Source organism: Sceloporus occidentalis, unplaced genomic scaffold (assembly GCF_023333645.1).
Source record: "Sceloporus occidentalis isolate IW3139 unplaced genomic scaffold, rSceOcc1.0.p SCAF_50, whole genome shotgun sequence".
Taxonomy (NCBI): Eukaryota; Metazoa; Chordata; class Lepidosauria; order Squamata; family Phrynosomatidae; genus Sceloporus; species Sceloporus occidentalis.
The window spans coordinates 5,764,198-5,782,323 of record NW_028317030.1 but is presented as its reverse complement, the minus strand read 5'-3'; the positions used below and the strand labels follow the sequence as shown (position 1 = coordinate 5,782,323).

General features: G+C 47.4%; 1 protein-coding gene across 1 annotated transcript; it reads left to right on the top strand.

Moving 5' to 3' along the window:
* Positions 1–2,092: 2,092 nt before the first annotated feature.
* On the top strand, positions 2,093–7,199 carry LOC149288757 (forkhead box protein J2-like). Its single transcript, XM_089491586.1, is given in 10 exon segments — positions 2,093–2,401; positions 2,646–2,720; positions 2,918–2,998; positions 4,595–4,726; positions 5,209–5,401; positions 5,552–5,749; positions 5,833–5,934; positions 6,493–6,711; positions 6,881–6,991; positions 7,093–7,199. Coding segments are annotated over 10 exon segments (1,527 nt in total).
* Positions 7,200–18,126: the final 10,927 nt, after the last annotated feature.

Below are 18,126 nucleotides of genomic sequence, written 5' to 3'. Positions count from 1 at the left end.
CAGATAGGGGTTAGTCAGGGAGAGGCAATGTCAGTGGGAGAGAGACAGAGTTAGTGGTGGAGAGAGACAGTCAGGGTTGATAGGGGAGAGACAGTCTGTGCTCAGCTAATATCAGCCAGTCCTCCTCCCCTTTCTTTTACCTGTCCCTCCCTTTATGTCTGCCTTTCTCCTCCCCCCCCTCTCTCTCTCTATCCCTCCCATTCTGTCTTTACCTCTCTCTCATTCCCTCTTCCTAACCCTCTCTCCCCTCATCTTCTCTTTCTCTCATCTCTTCCTCCTTTTTCACATTCCTCTCCTCTTTTACCTCTCCCTTCCATCCCTCCTTCTTACTTATCCCTTCCCTCTCTCTGTCTCTCCCTCCCTTTCATTCTCTTCCTCCTTCTCTTTCTGTCCCTTTTTGTACTTTCCCTCCCCTCCAGCACTCGTCCCCTCCCTTTCTCTCTCTCTCTCCAACCCTCTCTCTGCCCTCCTTCTTTCTCTCCCCCCTCCCCGTGTCTGGGCTGCTGCTCTCCTCCCATTCAGACTTCTGTCCCGGAAGGTAACCCAGCCCTGCAGGAAGTAGAAGGGGCTCCTCCTCTATCTGTCTGTGCCCCCCTCCATCTGACAATTCTCTCTCCCCCTCCCCAGCCGAGGGCCACTGACAGGGGGTGACCCCCAGAAGAGAGGAGGCGCGGAGCGTAAGAGACACCAGGCGGGGAGCCAGGGTGAGGAGGGGACGTCAAAAAAGGGGGGGAGGAAAAAGTGACAGCTCCAGACAGACAGATGTTCAAACATGCAGATCCTGACAGACTGACGTACATGTCAATACAGACAGCAGCACGCATAGTGACAGCCGGGCACGGAGACAGCCAGTATAAAGAGACAGCCGGGCACGGAGACAGCTGGTATAAAGATACAGCTGGGCATGGAGACAGCCGGTATAAGGAGACAGGCGGTATAAAGAGACAGCCGGGCACAGAGACAGGCGGTATAAGGAGACAGCCAGGCACAGAGACAGGCGGTATAAAGAGACAGACTGACACACGCAGAGACGCCTACGAGCAAACATGTACACGGAAAAACTGACGGGTACATGGAGAGACAGGCTTGCTGCGGTCTCGTATGGGCACGGGATAACAGCCACACGTGCAAAGACGTGACTTTAGACGGACATCCCAGTGAACACGCGTGTTTTACTTGGCCGCGTTATGTTGTCTGTGCCGTGTACAGCGAGGACGAGAGTTTAACACGTCGGGCAGTAACGGGCTGTCATACGAGAGAGACGCACAGATACATAGAGACAGACACATGGATGTCTAAGGACAGACAGAAACGTATATACAGACAAACCGAGACATCACATTTATTTATATAGCTCCAGCAGGTTCCATAGCGCTGTACACATAAAACAGAGAGGCAGACATCTGGCTGCGTGAATATAGACACCTGGACACAGAAAGACAGACACGCGTGTGATGGCGTGTACTGCCGTCTGATAATATTGTAACCTGTTGTGCTCGGATTACACAGAAAGCTGTGACTCTCACGTCGGAGCCAGACGTGGCCCCTGGGGGTAGGTAGCCACGGCTTCCAAAATCCTCACAAGTTAAACCAGCCGGACTTCCTATCTGTACAAAATGTGAGGTCATATTCTTAAACCGGGGGTCCGAGGCTCTGACCTCTAAGGTTAGATCTAACATAAGGAAACTACTCTACTAGGAGGGTGGTAGATAAGTGGAACAGCCTCCCAGCAGAAGTGGTAGAGGGTAATACAGTGAGGGTATTAAACATGCATGGGATAGACATACGGCTCCTGAATCTAAGACGAGACCAGCGACTGATTAAGGTTTGAGTCTTTACAGCAGGAGAAACGGGCTACTAGACGGGGGCCGAATGGGGCCGATCTGCCGGCAGATTCTATGTTTCCGCATTCACTCCCACTCACGCACTGTTACCTTCACACTCCGTGACTCACATTCCCAACGCAAAACATCGCAATTCTCACTCACACAGAAACCCCACTCATACCGTGAGTCTGGGGCGGCCACTCAAAGCGTCTCTCACGGCAAACACAGAGGCTGATTGGCTCAAAATTTTATCTTTTAGTCTCAAGATGGCATCGGACTTGGGCAGCAGCCTGACCTCCATAGACTGGCTCCCACAGCTCACCATCCAGGCTGCCATGAAGGGGACCCAGGGCAGCGGCGGACGTAAAGGTCCAGGGTCCCCCACCGATCCCAACGCCATGCTGACAAAGGAGGAGGCAGCGGCCCACCGCGACGGAAAGCCCCCTTACAGTTACGCCAACCTCATCCAGTACGCCATCAACTCGGCACCTGCCAAGCGCATGACTCTCAGCGAGATATACCGATGGATCTGCGATAACTTCCCCTATTACCGCAACGCTGGCGTCGGCTGGAAGGTGAGGAAAAAATGTGGGACATCACGGGGGCAAAAGAGACAGTCGGGGTAGGATTATGGGCTCTTCTAGAGAAGTCATCAGGCAGCGGTTGGTACCAGTGGTGGAGAAGGACAATAATCCTTGCGATGGTGTCTGGTGGAAACATGAAGGGATATACGATCGGGAATGAGTTCTTCTGCCGAGCCGCCATCTTGCTTCTGAGAGGTCATACTGATACTTTATTATTTTCTTTTTTTCTCCCCAGAATTCCATTCGCCACAATCTGTCTCTAAACAAATGTTTCAGGAAAGTTCCTCGTCCAAGAGATGACCCGGGAAAGGTGAGGGGGGCTTCAGTACAATCCAATTTAAATATGGGGTGTTGAGGACCCGGAGCCCCCTGGCAAGAATGGTGGGCTTCTGAGGAGCCCCGCTCACAAGTTTACATTCTTAAAAGGAACGATATGGGTAATTGAGACAAAATCACGTTAAAAAAAATCAGGAAAACACGGAATAACGGCAGATATTTGTTTCCCAGGGCTCTTACTGGATGATTGACAGCTGCCCAAAAGAAGATCTAAACCTGCCCCGACGGAAGAGACAACACCCTGACGATGAGGTAGCCAGCTCCGGTGCTGTTGGTTCCCTTGTGGAGGGGGCTGCTCTTTTGGGTGGGATCAGACTGATACGTCGATGGAGATCTTTCCTCTGTCATGGCACACGAGAGCTAAGACTAGAGATGCCCCCCGGGGGGGGGGGGCGCTCTGTAGGACAGGTTATGAAGCAGCTGTCCATTCTTGGTTGAGCTTCTCAAGTTTGTTTTACCTTCACCCTTCCTTTCTTGGCCGCATGGCAATAATTAGAGGTAATGAGTAGATTAGTGTAGGACAAGGGTGTCCAACCTGCGACCCTCCAGCTGCTGCAGGACTACATCACCCATAATGCTCTTTCAGCTAAGGGGCTGGCTGAGGAGTATGGGAGATGTAGTCCTGCAGCAGCTGGAGGCCCGCGGGTTGGACGCATCTGGCGTAGGGGGTCCCAACAATCGCCCTCAAGAAACGCTGAGCATCCTCACCGGGTTTAGTAGATGATCTGCGGGAATCGTCCGTGGATTAGGATTATTTGATGAGGATATTCCTTGGGTTTTGATCCGGGTTCCTCGACCTTTTATCGCGGCCGGGTTCCACCGATTTACCAACCAATTACCTGAATATCAACGTTCTAGAACTATAATTGCCCTTATTGTAAAAGTTTTCTGGAAAATGTTGTTTATTTCTGATACGACCCAGAAGTTTTATGGATGAAATCAGGTTTTTGGTGGCACCCCGAGCGGTATTTCTGATGGGGCCAGAGGGCACTTCATCGGATATTAAAACCAGAAGACTTTCTGGGACCCGGGAGGGTCCATCATTGTTAGAATTTGTCATGAACAGTACTTTTTTGGAAAGAAAAGATTAAGAAGCTCTCACAACCTGCAATACCCACCTTCATGTTCCCCACAATCAACTGAAGCCCAAGCAAACCTGCATACTTTGCTACAAGATTTCACTCGAGCTGCCCCATATCTCTGGAATCTTCTCCCAAGGAACCTTCAGAATTCACCCTCCCTCCCGACATTCAAGAAACATCTAAAAACCCACTTCTTCAGAGAAGCCGCACCATCTTAGCTGCTAGAAGATCCTTGTCATTGATACAACCCCCACAATACCTCTCACCCTTTCTCTATGCCTTATGTTTATCACCCCATTTTCCCTCTAGATTGTAAGCTTGCGAGCAGGGCTCTCTCCACCAAATGTATCGGTTTGTCTTAGTCTGTCAATTCTTGTCTTGTCATATCCCTTGAATTTATGTATTGTATTAAGCGCTGCGTAAACTGTTGGCGCTATATAAATAAAAGATAATAATAATAATAATAATAATTTTGTTAAGAGGAACTGTAGCTGTGAGCCGATAGTTAAGAAGATCTGTATTAATCCTCTTGGTTAAGGCGATCTATTGGATTTATCCTTTGCTTAGGTGATCTGCCGCGGTAATCGTTGGTTGTGGGAGGTCTTGTTAAGAGGATCTATAGAAATCCTTCCTTGGTGATGATCAGGTTTAGGAATAATTCCTTGGTTGGGATGATGGGTGGGAGTTATCTCTTTTGTTGACATGATGTATGGGAGTCATCCCTGGGTCAATCACCCCGTTGGTAATTTATATATTTTTTTGGCAGCTCTCCCAGGATTCCACTGAGCAGGATGTCAATAAAAGCCCCGCGAGTGCAACCAGCGAAGTGTCTTTACCTCCGGAAGCCGTCCAAGGACATCACATGGAGAATAACTCTCCGCTCCCCAGCTACAGCCAGGTGAGTGGGGGGGGATCTTCGGAGTGCAGGGCTTCTGTGGGTTTGGAACACAAACTGAGATCTTTTAGAGTCTTTTCCACTTAAAATGATAATTTTCTTAATTAGAGCGATCCCTCTTGGGAACATCACTCTTTGGGGAGCCCCCATAGCAATTCTGATTTTTTTTTTTGAGTGCCGCAACTCACCCCCCATGCATGGCTTGTTTTTTTTTTTTATTGGCATAAAATGACTTTTTATGGTTGTCCCAGAAGAGACTGGAAATTATTAATATGTATCCTCCTCTAGAATATTTTTTTACCATCAATAGACAATTAATTGCTATTATTTTTTTATTATTAGTATTAATAAAAATATTATTTGCGATTGTGCCTATTTTAGCATTTTGCTCTCGTTTGCTGCGTTTATTAACCGATGTTATCTGTTATTATCTTGCGTGTGAGATGAGTGTCAGCTCCGCGTGTGACGTCTCGTATCCCCCGCAGGCTGCCCCGGCTCACATGCAGTCAGATTCCAGGGCCCCGTCCTACAACAACAACGACTGCTACAAATTCTCCTTCTCCGAGAACAGCAGCCCGGACCTGAGCTCGTCTTTCCGCAGCCTGTACTACTCTCTGTTGGGCAAACAGGGTGAGATGGGGCAAAAGGGGTGATCACTGGTCTCTAGGGGCAAACAGGGTGATCACTGGTCTCTCTAGGGGCAAACAGGGTGAGAGGGATGAACAGGGGCAATTACTGCTTTCTGCTGGAAAAAAATTTGAGAGAGGGCAATAAACAATATACTCATCTGTAGCTTCCCGGATCTGAATCCTCACCCTTTATTTTTAGGGCAATCACCTTTACCTCCGGAGGTGCAAACATCCAGCTGCTGTATGTATCAGCAGAACACGGGGGGGAACTCTTCTGTGCACCCCCACAGCGTCCCCAACATCAGCAACCCCCCACCTCAACACCATCAAACCCAGCACCCGTCTTATCTCCCTCCGCAGCAGATGCCCCGGCCGCCAGTGCCTGGGATGTCCCTTGGTAAGTGTGCTCCATTCTGTCCAACTGCGTAGCTACTTGACCCGGGTACTTGACCGCCGAGCTTACGTTCGCTTCCTCTCCAGGGCTCCCCAGCGACTGGTGCTCCAACATTGACTCCTTAAAGGAAAGCTTCAAGATAGTCAGCAGTCTGGATTGGTCCAGCGTGGATCTGTCCCAGTTCTCAGGTGAGTGACGGTAGGAGATGTTACGGGGGTATCTGTTCCAACGCTAAGTGACATCATTATATTCATCATTGTTCTGTTAATAATCGTGGGTTTGGGAGAATAAAGGCGAGAAGGTTATTAAAGACGTTCCGGAAGTATTTCAGTGATGTAGATATAGACTGGGTTTTGGGGTACAGGAGGGTAACCATACGTTGGATTGAGACGCACACCAGGATTGACCCTACTTAAAGCAATGGGGTGCGACGTTCCATTTGGCAAAAAAAATGTAAAAAAGAATTTGCTATTTAGTGAATAATACCACCGAGGGTGGAACTGGGATTTTTTTGGGGGAAAAAGGCACCAATGGGCAAAAAGCGGAACGGGGCAGGGAGAGAATTAAAACTCCAGTAAAACATGTAAAAGGGTCAAGTTTTGGTTTTTGTATGAAATTATTTATAAAGGGAAGATGAGGGGTGGGAAATGGGGGGAAGGGTATGAATGAAATAGATGGGCAGATAAATGAAAGTGTGGGGGGGGTTCTAGAGCGTGTGACCGCAGAACGTTTACCTCTGTCTCCAGACCTCATGGAAAGTCTACGTCAGGCAGAGCTGAAGAACTGGAGTCTGGATCAGCATCACATCGCCAGCCTGTGCGACTCCCTGAGCCATCTGCTAAACCAGACCGGGCTCCTGCCGCCAACGCACGGGCAACCCTCTCAGTGCCAGGCACAGTGCCTGCCCCCCACCACCAGCAGTGCCTGCGCGCTCCGGGGCGGGAAGCCAGGCCATAGCATGGCAGGTGAGAACGGGGGGTAACAACGCGCAGAGAGGTGGGGGACTTCAGGGCAGATGCCGGAAGGGGGAGAAATAAAGGGCAATAAGCAAACGTCAGGTCTAAAGGTGTATTTAAGAGGCAGGTTCTTCTTTAAACCACATTTCTGAATAGTTTCTTATTTTCCCACCAGCAGTAAACTCCTACGGGCAAAATCAGCATCCTCCTGCCTCCTGTGGTCACACTTTCACCGCACCCCCTGGTTACCCCATCCAGACCCAGGCACCCCCCACCTACAGCCAGCAAGGTAAGGCACCCCCTGCGAGTGGCGTATATCATACTGGTAACAATGATTGAGTGTATACTCAGGTGGGTTACAGACCCGCTAACTGCCCCTTCTCTCCGCAGGACGCCACTCACAACGTGCTTTGTACCCCCCGCCTCGTCCCTCGCTCCGCTACCCCCACAGCAGCGACGACATTCAAGATGACTTTGACTGGGACTCCATCGCTTAAAAGACTCGCCAGCCCACCCCGTGGGGCATTACAGAGACAGGAGTGAGTTCAGCGCTCCGCTACGTGTGTGTGTATGTGTGTATATAGATATACATATATACATGTATATAATCGTATATCTCCGCCCGACAATCAGGGGCAAAGTATCCCCTCTCGCTAAGCCGGAGGGAACCATAAGAAAATGCCCCGTTTCACCCGACATTGCCCCCCCCCCGATGCCATAAAGAGAGGGAGTCGAAATAACGATGATGCCTTTCTGTCTGCCTGCCCCGGCGTGGGGGGAGATCTCCCAGCGCCGCGGCTTCTGGTGTTACTGAAGGAAAGATGGAGTGGCCCGAATTATTTATACGGCACATACGTCACGACAGAAACTGTTATTAAAATGCACAAGACTCCGCTCCAGAAATATCCACCGACTGGCGAATCCTCGCCGCCATCTTGGATTTGTAGCCTCCATGTTTTGTCACCATTGAGGAACGCCGCCCGACAACCTTTTGCCGACCTGTGAGTCCAGTATGAAAAGAATTAAGCGATGCATGGTGCAGGGTTGGGGGCATCCGCGCAGCCCCTCTTAACTGTTTCAGCGCTGGAATGCTTTAGAGGAAAGAAGAGGAGGGATTGAAGATACGTATCCGGAAAAACCAAGACGCTCGGACTTTTGTGAAATCACAGACATTTTTTTCCATTTCAAGGACAGAACTTGTTTTCCTGCTTTAAAAAAAGTGTACTAATCAAACCACCTGTGCACAAGCATTGGGATCTTATAAAAGAAAAAAAAAATGGTGTACCGCTGCTTCTGAGGCCTGGCTTTGGGAAATGTCATCTGTCCTGTTATTGTCATCATCATCATCTGTGTCACGCTGGTCTGAATACAATTATTGTTCAAATGGCTGCCATTTCTGCTAAGGGCCGTCCGCAGTGGGTGTTCTGTTAATAGCCCTAAACTGTTAATGAGGGTGGTTTGTTATCTTAATTATACATCTTCTGGGTATTCAGTGAACTCAATCGCACTCCTATACGTTACAGGATGCTAAACAACGCTGTGCTGGTTATAGAGCCCTGTATGGGTCGGGTCCGGCATTGTACTGGTTATAGAGCCCTGTATGGGTCGGGTCCGGCATTGTACTGGTTATAGAGCCCTGTATGGGTCGGGTCCGGCATTGTACTGGTTATAGAGCCCTGTATGGGTCGGGTCCGGCATTGTACTGGTTATAGAGCTCTGTATGGGTCGGGTCCGGCATTGTACTGGTTATAGAGCTCTGTACGGGTCGGGCCAGGGATTGTACTTGTTATAGAGCTCTGTACGGGTCGGGTCCGGCATTGTACTGGTTATAGAGCTCTGTACGGGTCGGGTCCGGCATTGTACTGGTTATAGAGCCCTGTATGGGTCGGGTCCGGCATTGTACTGGTTATAGAGCTCTGTATGGGTCGGGTCCGGCATTGTACTGGTTATAGAGCTCTGTATGGGTCGGGTCCGGCATTGTACTGGTTATAGAGCCCTGTATGGGTCGGTCAGGGATTGTACTGGTTATAGAGCTCTGTATGGGTCGGTCAGGGATTGTACTGGTTATAGAGCTCTGTATGGGTCGGTCAGGGATTGTACTGGTTATAGAGCTCTGTATGGGTCGGGTCCGGCATTGTACTGGTTATAGAGCCCTGTATGGGTCGGGTCCGGCATTGTACTGGTTATAGAGCTCTGTATGGGTCGGTCAGGGATTGTACTGGTTATAGAGCCCTGTATGGGTCGGGCCAGAGACCATACTGATTTATAGAGCCCTGAATTACTCAATTTGTGGCCTATACCCCATTTTTTTATAGCACTAACCAACATGCTATGGGTGGCTGCTGCCTAATGCCAATCAGTGAGCTGTGTTTGTTAGAGCGGTGGTGGGAGATGCCGCAGAGTGCATGCCAGTTGGCGTAAGACCTGAGTGCGCTGTGCCAGTCGGTGTTGGGAGCTAATTGCTCAGTGCCGGTCAGCACTGGGTATGAGCTGAGTTCATGGTGCCAGTCAGTGCTGGGTATAAGCACACAGTGCCAGTCTGCGCCCAGAGAAAGCTAATTGCACAGCACCAGTCGGTGCCGGGTGAGAGTTGAGGGCACCAATTATTGCCAGGTAAGAGCTGAGTTGACTGCCAGTCAGTGGTGGGCAAGGCTGAGCGCATGATGCCAGTCAGAGCCAGGGGAGGGCTGAGGTGTCAGTGGCGGGTGAGAGCTGGGTGTACAGGGTCAGTCAGTGTTTACCGGGCACATGACGGCAGCCTGCGCATGGTGTGAACACAAGCTGATCTCTCCTGTTTACAGATACTCCATGTGTTTCTCGTATGTTCTATATCAATGTTACACAAACGTATTCAGTTTAATACATGCTGCCTTAAATCTCTCGCCTGTCTGTGATTTACCCGCTCATAAAATGCGTCCAAAAGCCGCGGCGCCTTTTAATAATTAAATACATTAGGAACATAATTTCCTGCAGCCGCATTTATAATTCCTCGAGAAATTACAAAAAAGAAGGCAAAGAGGCAGAAAAGTGCTTTAAGGAAATGTCGGACATGCTGCCCTTTAACACTTTCTTCTACGAGATAGCCTCGTATTATAAACGTCACCCTTGATTTTAGGAATCCTGCGTGTATTCACTACTCCTTTATCTGTGCACCAGATACTGGAACGTCTTCACAACCCCTTAAGATACCCACCATCCAAAGACTTAATTATCAACAGAGTCCCCTTCATGGAATCTTACCGCACTTTTTGCCCCAATCACAACTTTTGCTAAGTCCAGACATAAATAGGAAAACTTTTATAAAAAATATTTTAGTATTAGTATTTAGTATACAAACCTTTATATGCAGACAATCGTGCCTGTATTGTGTTAACTTCATTATGGAGCTATGTACATAATACTGTTAAAAAAAATATAAAAGATTTAAGAACCAGAATGAAGTAAAACACTAAACCCACAGATCAGCCAGCAGGGCAATGCCCCCACTGCCCCGCGCGGGGTAAATAAACCCTGTACGTTTTCCGTAACTGATTGTCTTGGACCTGTATGAGAGGATTGCGTCTCGACGAGCTGCGTAGTGCAAAGCGAGAGGTCCCGTGGAGCGCCATAACCCTCAGCCAGCCATTCCACCTCGTTACATGCGGCCAAGCTACGCGACGGGTTCTCTAATCAGGTGAGGCCGAGGCTGCTCTTCAGAGTCTCATCCAGTCTGGCAGTTTCTCGCTCTAAAACCAGAGGTCGGGGGTCAGAGGTCACCGCCGCCAGGGAGAGATTGAGATTTTGTCTCAAAGCGGTGAGTTCATCCGTGGTGCGAGAGCAGCTCTGTATGTACGCAGATCGGTGGTCTCGCTCAGCGCGGAGCTGGGACTGTAGAAGCAACACCTGGAGGGGTAAAGTCATATTTCTTCAATTCCGTGTCCACTGGATCTTTCCTATCTTATACACTGACAAATATATACATACATATATATATATATATATATATATATATACTCATACACTCATATATATATATATATATACTTATACACTCCTCATGGTACGGTACGGCAGCGCTCTGTATGATACCCTCTGCAGAGTTTTGCTTCATCCTCATGCCCAGCTACTTACCCCCCAAACTGTAATAGCCATGTCTGTACCTGTTTTTGCAAATCCATCACACTTTGCAATGATATCTTTGGGTCGTTGGTGTCCTAAAGAAGCCAGAAAAAAAAAAAAAACATCAGTAACTCGCTGTCTTGAGGATGATCTAGGGCCCTGGGATACAACTTCATAGAACCCTGCATTCTATGGTGGTCTTACTCAGTGTGTTATAAAGGACCTTTGTTATCTATGGGTACTCCGTGTCACGGAATTTAATGGTCTTCTCATTAACAATCTGTTTTAAGGCAGCTTTGGGCTGTGTGGGTTCTCTGCATGTCTGTTAGTTAAATGCCCCATTGTAAGTATCAGTCATATTCTTGTAGCTTCTCTGGCGTGAAACTCACTTGTTCAGATTGGACGGCACTGGAATGATGAGCGGACGCTCCAGCCATATTGCGCAATTCTCTGCGGAGACTCCTCCTCTCACTTTCCACCTGAGGATCAAGAACAGTCGGTAGAACCCAAGAGTTCCAGATCTCCCGTAGATCCCCCGCGGCATACAAGATGCTTCAGATACTCACTCTATCCAACGTCTGTCTCAGATGCAGATTCTGACTCCGTAGGGCATCCTTCTCGTTTTCCAGCCTCGCAACTGCCTCTTGCAGGACCTTCAGCCTCTGCTCAAAGCTCCCTTTTTCTGGACCATGACTAAATTGATTGACGTTCTCCTGCATGAAATTGACATTTTGTTATTACTGTCACAGGGCGCAAGCCGCATTGTTTGGGCTTTATCTACTAACCAGGGACTTGAGAGCACTTTACAGTCCAACCCCAATGAGCTTCTGCTCCAACAACAGCTTGTATGGCTCCCTATAAAGCATTTCGACTAAAGTCACATGACATATGTCATAAGTAACATATCACTCCATCAGCAGGTTTGGTTCATTCCTTGAGCTAAAATCTATCCTTATTGTACTACTCTTGGTACTCTTAGGAGCAGAAGTCAATCTGCCCTTGACGTGGCACGCAGTACTGCATCCTCACCTTTAAAGCCATAATCTCTAGCTCCAGTTCTTGGGCTTTCTCCCTCCAGGAGATCTCTTCAGCCTCGGTGTTCCTTAGCGCAGTCTCACATTTTTCTAGACGACCTCTCAGAGTCTCTTCCCTCTTCTGGGATTCTTTTCGTTCATGCCGTAGGGCTTCCAGCTCACCATGGATCCTCTCCAATCCCGCGTCCATCTCAGAGTCCACGTATCCGCTTTCGCTCTCCAGAAAACTCGATTTGCCAATTTTGCTTTGAGGACCCAAGCTTCCAGCTTCACTCTCTGACAATCCTTTATCCAGAACAGATAAATGTCCTGCTATTTTCTCTCGGAGAACTTTGATTTCATCTTCTTTCTCCATCACCGCGGTGTTTGTCGCTTCCAGCGTATAGACGAGTTCTTCTTTTTTCAGCTCCTGCTCCTTCATAGCTTTGGACAGGTCGGTCACTCTCTGCTTCAGAATCAAGTTCTCTCTCTCATGCTGTCTCTTGTCCTCTAGCCTCCTTTGCTCTTGGACCGCCAGGGCCTGCTTGATTTCTCCTATCTTCATTCTCAGAGCTTTGATCTCTCCTTCTGATTTTCCTGCTTCCTCCGTTAGAGAAAGGTCTGTCTCCTTCACTTTATCTACCTGTCGTTCCGTTGTTTCTCCCACAGACCCTTCAGCATCTCGTATATCCCGGTTCTTCTCTTCTTCATCTCTTAAACCACGTGACAGTTCTGCTACCTGTTCATTCAGAGCTTTCAGCTCTCGTAGTCTCTCTTCCTCTATGAATTCTTTGTCCTCCAGCGCCTGCGTATGTTCTGTCAACTTCTCTCTCAAAACCCTTTTTTCTTCTTCATCTTCCTTTATGATCACCTCCTTCTGTTTTAGAGCCTGGGACAGACCACCCAGCTTCTCTCTCAGAGCGCTCATCTCTCTCTCACTCTGCTTCTTCTCTTCCGCAGTCTCTTGCTGCTTCTCTATTAGAACTCGGTGAAGCTCTGCTATTTCTTTCTGTAACGTTTCCATCTCCTTAGTTCTCTCCTGTTCTCTTATCTCCTTTTCTGTTAGACTTTGCCTAAGTTCTGTGACTCTGTCATTCAAAGCACGGCTGTCTTCTTCAAGCTGCGCAATTTGCTCTCCTGATGATTTTTTATTGTCAAACCGTTCCTGGTGAAGTTCTCTGACTTGCTGTGTCAGAGTCTCGCACTCAGAGCCTCTCTGTTCGGCTAATGTTTCTTTTTCTTTCAGGTCCTGGGATAACTCGGAGAGTCTCTGCCCAAGAGCTCGGTTCTCCTTCTCGATCAGACTTTTCTGTATAGAGTCAGTCTCCGCGTCTCTTAAAGATTGTAAAAGAGCATCGACTCTCCCTCGAAGAGCTTTATTCTCGCTCTCAAGTTGTATCTGTAAGATCTCAGCTTCTCTCTCTTTCTCTGCCATAGCGCGTGATAATTCTGACACTGTCTCTCTTAGGGATTTCATTTCCATTTCAGTCTCTCTAGTTTGACTTTCCCACCGCTCTAAAGAGGTTTGTGCAAGGTCTCGTTCTTGTTTGCATCTCTCTAGGCTCTCTTCCAAAGGCTTAATATCTCCTTCCATCCGTTCCAATGACCTCTCATGCTTTCTCTGGCATTCCTGTAAGGCACGTTGCAATGAGAGAACATTCGAGTTCCTCACCTCCAAAGCCTCACTCTGGTTCTCCATCTCATTTAGAACAGTCTCTTTTTCCGTTTGAAGAGCCGATACTACTTGTTTTAGATCTTGTATTTCGCCGTCTCTCTCTCGTACCTCTTCGTTATGGGACTCCAGTAACTCCCGAGACGATTTCTTCAGAGTCAAAACTTCTTGTTCGCATTTTTGCTGCGCTAAAGTCAGACGTTCTGCCGTCTTCAAGGCCGCGTCTCTCTGTTCTTGACACTCTATTAACTTGGACTCCAAAAATAGGATGTCTCTAATTCTCATTTCCAGTGTAATCCGCTGGCTGTCTAAACTACTCAGAGCAATGTCTCTCTTTTGTACGGTCTTTCTCAGTGTGTCGATCTCGATTTCTCTTTCTTGTACTACCATAGCCTGTCTTTCTAAGGACTTTAAAGCACTCTCTCTTTCTAACTCACACTGTACCAACCTCACATTCAAAGCTTCACTTAAATGGTCTCTCTCTTTCAGTACGACGGTTTGATGGTCCAGCTGTTCCAACAAACTCTCGGTCTCAGACTGGTGATCTCGTATTGTATCCCGTAAGGTTTTAATTTCTTGGTCTCTACTGGTTAATTCTTGATGCAATGCACTGACTGCGCTCTCTCGCTCCATCTGGCACTGTCTCAGGCGCTCTCGCAGATTGGAAAGTTCGTTCTCTGCTTCTGAAGCTGCAAGAGACATCTGCGTCATAGCGCTCTCTTCCTTTTCCTGACAAGTACGGACCCTCTCTTTAAGCGTCTCAATTTCCACATCTTTCTCTTTTATTATTATTAGGCTGTCCTCTCTTGATCTCTCGGCTGCCTCCTTCAGTTTTTCGCACTCGTTGAAACGCTCTTTCAGGGTGGCCGTTTGTCGATTTGCTTCTTGGAAAGCCTGGGTCTGATACTGCAAGTCTGTGACCGTGGAGTCTCTCTCGTTTTGGCCCTGTAAGAGCTGTTCTTTCAGGGTCCTGATCTCTCTCTCTCTCTCTTGGACAGTCACATTGAGGCCAGCTAGCGAGGTTAAAGCCATTTCTTTTTCTTCATTGTACTCCTGGACAGTCTCTCTAAGTTCTGCAATTTGTCTGTCTCGCTCTTGTAAAGTTGCTACATGGCTTGCTAGGTTATTAAGAGCTGTCTCTTTTTCTTCCATGCACTCTGTTACCCTCCCTTTTAGGATTTCCACCTCGTGTTCTCTCTCGTTCTTTATTAAAGTCTCGTGTTCCACGTTCCCCAGGAGGTTGTCGTTCTCTTCTAGGCTCTTCTGCAGGTTCTGTCTGAGAACTTCCATATCATGTTCGAGCTGAGACAGAGAAATGGATTTTTCCTCAAGTTCTTTTTTAAGTTGCTCGGCAATGTTTCTCTCTTTCGCGACTGTCTCCTGAAGCGACCGCTGACTGTCTAATGCTCTCGCAACACATTCCTCGGAGGCCTTCCTCAGAGCACTCTCCTTCTCCAGACGGTCACGCAGAGTCTCTGATTCAATCTATAAAGAAATGGTGTTTAGTGGATCAAAAAAGTACCACTATCTCAGTACTAGACATGCAGAGCATCTCATTTTAAATCCCTCAAGTAACAGACTTGCAGACTATTACCCTATTACTGGATCCACCAGCGACACAGTAACGCCAACACAGCCCCAAAAAATCACAAACATAACATAATTCACAAAGCAATTACTCTATTCATGTCATATCTGCAATATTTCTCCCAAATTCCCCAAACCCACCTTGTCTCTCTCAAGCTCCTCTCTCTGAGCTCTCTCAGTCTGATATTCTCTATCCATTTCAGACAGTCTCTGAGACAATGCAAGCAGTCTTTTCTCTGTTGACTCTCGCTCCTCACGAAGAAGGAAAACTTCATCTAGAAGGAATCCAGAGATACGTATAACAGCTGCTTTCAATCCAATCTCCCACCACAGTACAACACAATCTGTTTCTCACCTTGAACTGTCTCTTTAGACTGCATGAGTGTCCGCACTTCAGTCTCCAGGTGACTGCAGGTGATCTCCAACTGGGACGCTCTCTCCTGCGATGCAAACAGGGTGCTTTCCAAAGATTGCTTCGAAGAGCTGGGAGAAGTGGCAGAGAGAGAGTACACATGAGATGCTAAAAAGCAGAACGAGACACGGGGAGAGCACCGAAGTAATCAAAACCGAGAGAGAGAGAGAGAGAGAGAGAGAGAGGGAAATAAAAGATTGCTGTACCAAAGCATTAAAGGAACATCAAACCTCACTATTGTGACATAGAATTAGACGTGTTCAATGGCACATAGCGAGTAGGTTTAATCCCATCTGCTAAGGAATTAAGAAACATATTATAAGAAAACAAATCATTGCACTATTATGGAATTCCTGTTTTTTTTGTATAATTCTTGCTCATGCCAGGGAATATATACACAGAATGAGCACACAGTTTGGTTTTGCACACGTTTTTGTACACGGACGCAAGATCTACCTACAAATAAAATGCTGCTCCGTAGATAACGTTTGCGGGCTGTTAAAATCTATTTAATAAATTCCGAATGGTGTATTTATTGGGGGACGCTTTGGATGAAATACAAAGGAATCCAGATGGAAGATTATGGGACTACAAATCCCCGACAGTTTCTTGCCAAACACCAAATTTCATCCACTTGTATTCAGACAGAGAGCTATTTCAGTCTTGATTAAAGGTGACCGAAGTCCATAAAACGTACCCCTTCTATGGCTTATGTTTGAGGACGCGAAAGCCATTTTGTCTTGAGTTCCAGAGTCACCTTCAACGCTTTACTACAGAGAAGAGGGCCCTGGCCTTGAGAGCTTACAATCTATAAACCTTTAGCATTTCCCATTCTATGATCACCGAATACAAACACGCAGAGGTGATAACGATCAGACCGTCTCCGAGATAGGATGAAAGCCCCAGTAAATAACACGCAAAGCTTGTAGGTAAACCTGCCCAAGAGAGACAACCAAGAAATAACACAAACCAGAGACAGACTTTAAATGAAGAGATGGGGTGAAACCACACTCCTCACCTCATGTAATTCAGTTTCTCCCTCAGCTCTTGATACCCTCTCTCTGTCTCTACAAGCTGCACATGCAGGGCAGATTCCTCCATGTTAAGGTCCCCTTCTTCCTGGCATAACGCTGACGGCTCCTTGTCCTGCATCAGAGAAAGCTGGCAAAGCAGAGAAAGGCATCGTATTAAACGTGAACAATGAATGGGGTAAGGGAGCAGCAGCCTGAGGTACGGTCAAACATAACAAGATTTATATACTGAATAACGAATCTTGTGTCTCTATGGACTTAATCATAGCCTCCAGGTTTGAACTTGCATTCACCTGCAGTCCGTCTCTCTCTGCCTGGACGTGTCTTAGCTCAGTTTCGAGATTCTCTCTTGCACTCTCGCTCTCTTGTAGTTGGATCTGTCTCTTCGCATATTCTGCTCTCAGCTCGGAAAGCTCTGTGTTGCATGTCTGTAAACTATCTTTGGCCTGGGCAATCTCTCTCTCAGACTCTTGCTGTCTCTCGGTGAGTGAGGCCATCTCTTTCTCTGTCTGCAAATGTGCACAAAGAAAAAAAATAAATATATATATATATATCAATCCCTCACGCAAAAGGTTTTCAAAACAAAGGAGCCAAATAAATGAGTGAAACGGCACAGGTAGATTATTCACCTGCTGTAAGAGGGTGTTCAATGACACTTTATCCAGAGACAAGGCCTGGTTTAAATCTCCCATCTTGGCTATGACATCATGAAGACTTTCAACTTCCATCTTGTGTTGACTCTCTGCTACAGTGAGCTCACAAATCCTTTTTTCAGCCTGAAACAAAACGTCGCATGCATAATTGGAAGAATAAGTCACCGATCCAACTATCACCTGCTTAAAACTTTTATCACTTAGTTGTGCTGCACCAGCCAACACTAAAAGAACTCGGGTGTACCTTGTGAAGTGCGTCCTTCAGAACGTGGTACTCGTCCTGAGATAGGTCCCTCTCCAAGTGACACTGCAGAAGCTCCTCTCGTAGCGTAATCAACGCCTGGAGCAGATCTGAACGCTCAGAGTCCAGAGAGGCAAGAGACTGCTGCCTGGAGAGAAAGAAGAGGTAAGACGTGAACAGTGGTATCAGGGGGTCAAGAGTCAGCAAAGGGCTACGATGCAATAAAAGGTTACATTTCATAAATAAAACCCGGAAATAAAAATTGAAGAAATTAATTGAAACTAAACTCACTGTTTGCTTCTCAGTTCATGCTCTTTATTCTGCCACTGAGACTCCATTTCCATCTTGAACGCCTTTTGGTGCGACCTCATAGATTCCACCTGTAAAAAATACGCTTCCAGTTGTGACCTCATTATATCTCTTTCCTGATCGCCTTTTTCAGCATGTTTCCTCAAGGACTCCATTTCCCGCCCGCATTCTGCTACCTGTGACTTTAAGGGACCGATTTCCTGCTCTGACCGCTCGGTTTGTGATTTCAGAAAACGGACTTCCACTTCTGATGTCGCCAGTTGTGACTTCATCAACACCACTTCCTGCTGAGATTTGTCTAGCAGCAATTTTGTTAACCCCACTTCCTCTCTCGAAAGTTTAAGTTGTGACCTAATTGACTCCACTTCTTCTCTTGAATCTTCTAGCTGTGACCTAACAAACTCCACT